Genomic DNA, 8,308 nt, shown 5'->3' with positions numbered 1-8,308 from the left:
AGGGAATAACCTTGAGAGTGTTATCTGGGTAGTCCCAGAGTCGGTCCTCGTAATCACGGATCCTGCCCTCCTCAGACACCATCACTGCAACAATGCTCACAACATAGCCAACAACATAGCATAGAATCGTAAAATTGCCATATTGAATCGGTCCGTCTACCAGCCAAAAGTAAACAATCCACCCAACACAAGCCAAATTTACCAGTGTGGCCATTAGTCCAAGCCAGGTTACTACCATGTCAAGAAAGTAGCAAACATCCAATATGCGTGCCACAATCCACCGAGGCGGTGGTAGATTACGCAGCAAGTGCGGGTTCTCGTGTAGCATCTTGACAAACTCAAAGCCAGCGTGGCGGAAGAGACACGCCTGTTCTTTTGTGAGCGTCGCACTGGGAGCGTGGCAAAGCAACGCCAGATACCCAATCTTTTCAGGGGAAATCCGGCCACCACACGCTGCATCAGGCACAACCATCGAGTTAATCTCTTTTTGGATGATCTCCTGTACATAGGGGTCAGCATAGTTTACCTTCCCAGACTCCATTAGTACCTTCATGAGTTCATGATTGCCATAGGCGGCACGGAACAGATCCCCACCAACCTGAATCTCTCCATAATTAAGCGCAGCAAGTATGATGCGCATATAAACATCATCAGGTGTGCGTTTGTACTGAAGGATCGTCTCACGGAGGTCTACCGCAATCTCCTCTGAAGGTGCAAACGACTCGGCGTTATTCAACTCAACTGACCGGCGGGCCACTTCGCGGTGTGCCCTGTACCCCCACCGACCGCTGTCATTCGACTCTTTCTCTGCACTCTCTGCATCCATTGGAGCATCAGTATTTAGCTCATTCCGGCCACCAAAGGCGTAAGAAAGGAACGCCGTAGTACGATTGGCAATTCGACCAAGCCATGAAGACATCCGTTGTTGTTGTCGGCGTTGTTCTTGTTCTTGATTATCATCATTCTCATCTCTTGTGGTCGGGGTGGTCTGCGGCGACACGCCATCCACCACCGGCACAACCTGTGCCACTTGCTCGTTCTGCTCATCATCTGAGGAATCATAAAAAGCCACTTGAAAAGACTCTTGTGGCATCTTTCTCCCCTCCTGTGATAGATTCACTCTCTGGGAGTCTTCTTTTGAATGCTAGATATCGCCCGCTCGAGCTCTGTGCCCAAATACCCCCGGGAATCGGAAACAGACACAGGCACAAGCACACAATCACTCTATGCCTCACTACGACCCTCTACTGCCCTGCTGAAGGAGGGATCAAGAACACGGTGTCAACTACCCAGAAGGAGACCTTACCACAATTTGTGAGGAATGCACTAACTATCCTAAAGGGAAAAAGTTGACACTTTTTCTTTAATAGATGACTTGGGCTAAGTAAAATCAAAGATACAAAGTAAGAAAAGTAAGAAAAAGCAATATATTATATGGCAAAAATTATTACTTATGCTGACACGTTCATTTTCACAGGATTTAAGTAGTGTATATGTTTAACTGAAGTGAATAGCGGATTCCATGCGTGGCAATCATATCGTCTCTGTAATTATGATGATGACGAAAGAATTCACTACCTTAATCAAGGTTACCCGCCATATCAAGTAAGCGAGCGCGAAGCATAGACATCTGTTCACGCTGAACAAGGTCAGGAATGCGATTGAGATCTGCGTCACTCATGGTAACAATGCGTTCCACTTCCTCTTCGCTTAGCTTAGTCAGAATTTCAATCACTTCGTCGCGCTCCTCCTGTGAGTGTTTTGCCTTGCTTGTATCTTCACTCTCTTCTGTTTCTGCTGGTGTTGTTGCTACTCCTGAATTTGCGGTATTATTTGAAATATTATTCGGGTGCTGTATGGCTTCTGATGGCAGTGGGCCAAACGGAAGACGACCAGCGTGTTGTAAAATCATTACGACAGCTAGTCGAAGCGCTGGGTAGCTATCTAAAAGTTTACGGGCCTCATTCTTGCGCTCAAGTACCAATACACGTAATTGCTCCACAGCCTCGTATGCGTCCGAAACAGGAATTCCGTGTAAACACCCCAGTACACTTGTGTCATCACGACCCAGAAGGGGGTCCACGTACGAGCGTGGGAACATCATACCACCACGTACGGCTCCCTCAGCAACAGCCGTCGCTGCAGCATGCTGACGATGACGTTTCCTGTTACGTGAATTCGCGGCGGATGTTACTTTCATGGTACGCTCTCCAAAGGAGGTCCCGTTTAGGCGCTGGATGGCCTCCTGTGCGCTTGTAACATCTAAGTAATCAGCAAAGCCGTAGCGAAAGTCTCGGCCTGGTGCAGGTCCTAGAAAACGGAAGTCAGTGATGTGGCCAACACTCTCAAAGTGTTTGCGCAGACTGTGCTCCTCCACAAAGAGGGGAACACTCGTGAAGAAGACACTAGTTGTCTGAGCAGATGACATCTGCCTTAAACAGAGACAGCTTTCTTTATATATTTTTTTTTTCTTTTCCCTTTGTAAACGCACCCCAACTGTAGTAGTAGTACTAGTAGTATTGGGGATTAACGGCGGATGCAGATGAAAAAAAAAAAAAAAAAGAGAGAGAGAGAGAGAGAGAGTTTGTGCGTGTATGTGAAAGAGAGAGCGAGGGAGAGGAAGAAAGGATAAATGGAGAGATAAGATGCAACGGACACCTGCTCGAAAAACGTAAGAATATGCAAGAGTGACAGACAGCTAAGTCAAATGGAATCAATAATACTCTCATGAGTTGTAAAAAAAAAAAAAAAAAAAACGATATATACAAAACGTGGGGACGTGACTACTGAAAATCATATGAAAATCCTCATTCCTCCTTTCATTCCATTTTTTTTTTTTTGTTTTATGTCTTTACTTCGTCCTTCTGTAGTTTCAGTTTTCTTCTTCATCCTCCATGGCATCCTCAAAGTACGTCTTTTCTCTGTACCACTGAAGACCATGGTACGTCATGTACGCTGTTCCAATAGCATAACGCACGTAATCCGGAAAAAGACGACGCGTGTAAAGAAGCCGAAAATTTGGGCCAATGGTAAAGCAGAAAGAGGCTAAAAATCCCAACTGTGCCCCCAACACCGGTTTCTGCAGAACAGTTGAACATCCTGTTGAGATGCCCAAGAGGTAGATGAGAATGAAATTATTGTACAGGTTAGATGATCGCAGAGTCCCACCTTGTACACTGTTGAAGAGTAGAGAGGTGAAGCAAATACCTATAAGCGGTGTATTAACCGCATACGGGCTCATCATCTCACGACTTGAATTGCCACCCATTTCTAGAGGCAAAAACTACTTTCTTTGTTTGTTTGTTTTTGTTTTTCTTTTTGTTTTTCGTGTTGCCTCTTTGGAAAAGGGAGGATGAAATTTGTTCTCTAACGCTAAAAAAAAAATATATTCCTCTTTTTCTTTTGGTCTTGATAGTCTATTATGTATTTTTTATCTTTTGTTTTTTTTTTTTTTTGTGGGGAGTGGAAATATTCCAGGAAGGAATACCACCAAACACACTTGACCCAGGGAATGTACAATCTATTCACCTACCGCCTGTTTCAAGTACCAGTGTCTTCTCTGTTTTTTTTTTTTTTTTTTTTTTTTGAGGGGGGTTATTTGAGAGAAAAATAAATATAAACAAAGAGAGGAAAAAAAAATAAATAAATAAATAAATAAATAAATAAATAAATAAATAAGAACACAATTCGAAATAAATGCGCACAAGCACATCACAGTACATATACTAGAGTCAAAAGCGATAAAAAAAAAGATAAAGAAGAAGAAAAAGGATTCGTTCTTAAGAAGAGAAAAAGTGGAAGAAAGCAAAAGAATTCAAGAATTCGTCTCCTTTGGGAGGTTTCAACTTACCATTTACTACTCCTTTACCCTATTACTTAGCAATTGTCAAGAAAACAAAAACAACTGCTTCCACTCTTGTTTATGAGACTTCAGTAATATTAGTAATAGTAATAGTAGAAGTAGTAAATAAAGAAGATGGACTCTTGTGTGCAATAATTATTTTCACCTCTTCTTGATTTTAGCGTGGGAGCTGAATGTCGGGACTCTTCCCCTCAGTCCTTGTTTCTTCTTCTTTCCTCCTCGTTCTTATTATTCACGCGAACATATTGTTTCTCACTCAACCTTCATTTTCTTTTTTGTTTTTTTTTTTTTAGTTTTTTTCTTATTTTATTTGTTTTCTTTATTTTTCTTTGCCTTTTGTCCCGCACTGTTCTAATTATGTTCTGTACACCTTCTTAGATTAACTCTGCTATTAATATGGTTAGGTTTTTCAAGAATGTGCCCCTTCAACTCAAAGATGCATGTATATTCATTTTTCACATCATCATAGTATCATTCTTCCATTTACGTTCTGGAAACATCAGAATGTTCTTTTTTCTTTCGATTTGGTTTCATTTCTTTTTTTTTTTTTCCTTTCTGGTTATTTTTTTTTCCTAAACTTCCATTGGTGTGTTTATTTCTCTTTCAACCCGATTCCCATCATCCCACATCGAGCGTGCTCACTTCATCACCCCTCTTCTCTGGAACAGATAGGGGTAAAGCAGAGCAGGAAAAGAAGGACCCGTGAAAGATGCGAGGAAATGCAAATTGAAAGAAATGAGAATAGGAAAGGAGGGGGGGGGGGATCAGAATACTTTAAAAAAAAAAAAGAACAAGATGAAATTAAGAAAAGAAGCGGAAGAATGAGAACGAAAAAACAAGCCCTAGAACTTTAATTCATTCCTTATTTCTTCACAGTTGAGGTATCTATCTATTCTTCAATATATATATATATATATATATATATATATATATATATTGAAGAATAGATAGATACCTCAACTCTCCTTCTCTTTTTCTCTCTCCTTCTCTTCTTATCGTCTTATTATTCCTCCCAAAGTCACTTCTTCTGTCTCAGAGAGAACTCCTCTACATGTATGAGAGCTGCGTGCGGGTGGACTCATTCAACATCCCCTCTCCTGCCGTCTTCAGTCGCATGACAATCTCCTTCGATTGCTCTGATGCGTTGGCCAGCAGCGGGTGTCCTTGGACAACCATCATTAAGAGTCGTTCGTGCAGACGACACGCTTCCACATCATCACCGCTTGCAGGCAAAGCGCTAATGACAGTATGGAGTGTCTGTGCTGCCTCCTGTGGGGGCAAGATTTGGTGAAACAGTGAGAGAAGTGAGACTGCCATGCTGATAGCATTGCAAGTGGCATACTCATAATCATCCTTATGTCGGACTGACATGTAGTTTGTGAAGATCGCACATGCTTGTGGGACAAACTCTTGTGCCAAGGGACTTGCGTTTTTGCTGAAGTACTGAAGGAGTAAGTTCATCAGGAAAAAGGCAGACTGAAGCAAGTCAGCATCCTTTCGGCTGCGTGCAAAGGTGAGAACATTCTGAACAATGGTGGGAATAAAACCAGATATATGATCTGGTGTGTATTCCACTAAGCCACACAATAAGGCAATTCCACGTGTCACCATAACATCCTTCTCCCCCTCTTGTAACATCTTCTCCAAAATAGGAACGAACATTGTGATAAATACAGGGGCAAAAATAGAACCAGCCCGCTCGAGCATCTTATCCAGTAATGAACAGGTATCGCGAATAAGTGTATCAGCCTCTTCTTCTTCCTCCTTGAGTCTGTCCAACTCATCCTCGTCATTCTCTTCAGCTTGGGCTTGAAGACTTTCGGCACGGTTATCCATAGCCCGTTGCAGTACACCAAGCACCTTTTCGCTGATTGCCGTCACAGTCTCTGGTGATACTAACGTCGGGGCGTAGTCAATGCAGCGGCTGATTACCACAGATAACGCGCTGGAAGCGTCCAACTCATCCTCTTCTGCAAATTGATTCAACAACGGTGGCATTACAGTTGCAGCCAATTGGGCTCGATCGGCTTGCTCGTAGACATCAAGTACACCATCTATAATGAGTGCTCCACTTTCGCGAATAGAAGAATCCGATTGGAATGATACGAGATGAACGGCAGACTCTGCAATCTGATGTAAATGAGGTCCTAAATATTTGCCAATATAAGTCAAAATGGCACTCACAACACTGGCGGCAAGATCCTTCTCCTCAATTAAACCAGTATGGACCTTGATCCTCCTGACACCCACACCAGGAACCACCACTCGCATTGTTGCCACATCCTTTTCAGTATTCTCATTTTCATTCTCATCATCATCATCACCAACTTCTGCATTTTCCACCTCCATATCACACTCTACGTTCATCATGGAAATGAGAACAGGTAAAACGACCTGCATGTATGGAACTACTGCCTCCCTTAAACAATCTGTCATGCAAGTCCAACCACGAAGAACGTAACGCAGACGCATATCATCATTCTTGTCACCTCGTGTAAGATGCTCTAAGAGGTCGCGGAGGTAATTACACATATCTTGCGCATAAGGTCCAAAGGCTTCTCGTCCCACTCCACAAGCCAACAATGTAGTACACTCAATTGCCTTACATTTCATCATGACCGTATCTGGAGATTCTGGCATAGCCAATACTTCCTGGAATACAGGGACAAGGTGGTTAACATATGGTTTAAGAAGATGTTTGCATGTTGAAATAATGGAAGAAAGTGCCCCAAGACAATCTACACGGACAAATTGATGGGTTGTTTGTTTAAGGAGAGATACAAGAGCAGCACAGAGTCCTTCAATGTATTGCTCAATCTCCTTTAAGTATGCCGCATTATGATTTTCATCATCTTCATCTTCTTCAAATTGATCAAAGAATGCATCTAGGCATCGTGCTGCACGTGTAGCGACTGCTGGTACATCATCTCGGATACATACCATAACAGATGAAACAATAATTTGAGCCATAGTTTCCTGCATCTTTGGTGCAAAGTCTGTTGACATTTGAGTAATACATTCCAATGCGGTAGCTCGTACATACTTTACCTCATCTTGAAGAGCAGGTAGAACCATTCTGACAATTTCGTCAAAGTGTTTTTCAAGAACAGGTGCCATACCTTCTGAGATGTATGTAATTAAGAGAAGTGCTGCATTACGTCGTTTCCAATCAGGTGAACGAATATTTTCAACAAAAAGTTGTTGAGCCAAATTTTCAAGTTTCCTTCCACCAAGAGCTGATGCCAATCGATCAATGGCACTACTCCCAACAGTATCGTCATTTTCATCGTCAAGATCATCTTCCTCCACGTTAACACCCTTGTTATCCCAATCATCTGGCAATGTTGGATTAAGTGTATACTCAAAGAGAAGTTGCAGAAATGCTGTGGAGAAGTTTGGTACCTTACGCACTGTTTTAGGTTCGCTTTCACAATAGGATACCATAGTTTCAATTGCCATGTGACGGGCACCTGGTGCCACGGATGGTGTAGATGCTACTCCCAACAAACCTTGTAAAAGCGCCCCTGTGTGACCTGCAAAGAGTACAGCAGAATGAGAAACACCATCTGCCAACTTAGCGGTAAGCTGTTCTGCATCATCCCAGTTAGATGCATTAAGTGAATCTTGTATAACTTGCAACATTAGGGGAACCAGTTGTGCAAGCTCAGGTACTGGCTTACAAATAGCAACATTGAAAATAGCGTCAAAGGCGCTTTTCCTAACTTCTACGGATGCATCCATAAGGCAATTTCCAATGCCAGATGCAATCCTGGCAATATTGTTACCGAAATAAGTTGCCATGGATGGACCAGTGGTAGCGATGATTTCACAGCAAATAGCCTTGAGCTGAGATGTAGAATCTGCATTATCAAGGATCTGAAAAACGGCCTGCCAAAGTTCCGCCCATTCTTGATTCATACTGTGCATCTTAACAACTAAAGCGCTCACGCAAGCAGCTGCTAATCCACGTTGAGAACCTAAAGATGCCTTTCCAAGCATCTGCAACAGCAAACCTTTCACAACTCCCTGTGTTTGGGCATCCGCCTTTTCAAAGCAATCGGATTTGCTTCCAAAGAGTTTCTTCAGCAAGACAAGGCCCATCTGCATGACTGTTGCGGCCTCTGTGTTTGCGCATATCTCAGACAAACCACACATTACCCACACACCGTTTTGCTGAATAAGTAGCTCATATTCTGCCTCGGCAGCCTTTCGGGTGGCATTATCTGCTGAGAGCAACTGGTTGATCAGGTTCAGAAGTTGCGCTTGGTCCATTGCTCTTTGGAGTACTCCAACAAAAAGTTTTATTTAGTGAACCTTTTTTTTTCCTTTTTTTTTTTTTTTATATAACAATTTGTTAGCTTTAAACGGGGGAATTTCCGTCAAATAACTTCTTTCCGTATCTTTCGTTACTCTTTTTTTTTAAAAAAAACTTTAGCACTTTTTTTT

At 42.4% G+C, this 8,308-nt stretch overlaps 4 protein-coding genes across 4 annotated transcripts; all 4 read right to left on the bottom strand.

Annotated features, from left to right (window-relative positions):
• Window position 1: 1 nt before the first annotated feature.
• Window positions 2–1,093, bottom strand: TM35_000171290 (uncharacterized protein; the record flags this gene model as incomplete). The annotated part of the gene is made up of 1 exon (XM_029026208.1): window positions 2–1,093. A coding segment is annotated over one exon (1,092 nt), but the record flags the coding sequence as incomplete, so codon positions are not given.
• Window positions 1,094–1,579: 486 nt separating this feature from the next.
• TM35_000171280 (uncharacterized protein) lies at window positions 1,580–2,428 on the bottom strand (the record flags this gene model as incomplete). The annotated part of the gene is made up of 1 exon (XM_029026207.1): window positions 1,580–2,428. One exon carries the CDS (start codon window positions 2,426–2,428, stop codon window positions 1,580–1,582), a length of 849 nt encoding a protein of 282 aa, XP_028882322.1.
• A 444-nt stretch (window positions 2,429–2,872) lies between these two features.
• Window positions 2,873–3,268, bottom strand: TM35_000171270 (uncharacterized protein; the record flags this gene model as incomplete). Its single annotated transcript, XM_029026206.1, has 1 exon — window positions 2,873–3,268. The coding sequence occupies one exon, from the start codon at window positions 3,266–3,268 to the stop codon at window positions 2,873–2,875; it is 396 nt and encodes a 131-aa protein (XP_028882321.1).
• Window positions 3,269–4,909: 1,641 nt separating this feature from the next.
• TM35_000171260 (karyopherin beta) lies at window positions 4,910–8,134 on the bottom strand (the record flags this gene model as incomplete). Its single annotated transcript, XM_029026205.1, has 1 exon — window positions 4,910–8,134. The coding sequence occupies one exon, from the start codon at window positions 8,132–8,134 to the stop codon at window positions 4,910–4,912; it is 3,225 nt and encodes a 1,074-aa protein (XP_028882320.1).
• Between the last annotated feature and the right edge of the window lie 174 nt (window positions 8,135–8,308).

The sequence above is a fragment of the Trypanosoma theileri genome (assembly GCF_002087225.1).
Source record: "Trypanosoma theileri isolate Edinburgh chromosome Unknown TM35_Tth_17_V1, whole genome shotgun sequence".
Classification (NCBI taxonomy): Eukaryota; Euglenozoa; class Kinetoplastea; order Trypanosomatida; family Trypanosomatidae; genus Trypanosoma; species Trypanosoma theileri.
The sequence above is the reverse complement of the archived record's forward strand: the minus strand, read 5'-3'. Positions and strand labels throughout refer to the sequence as shown.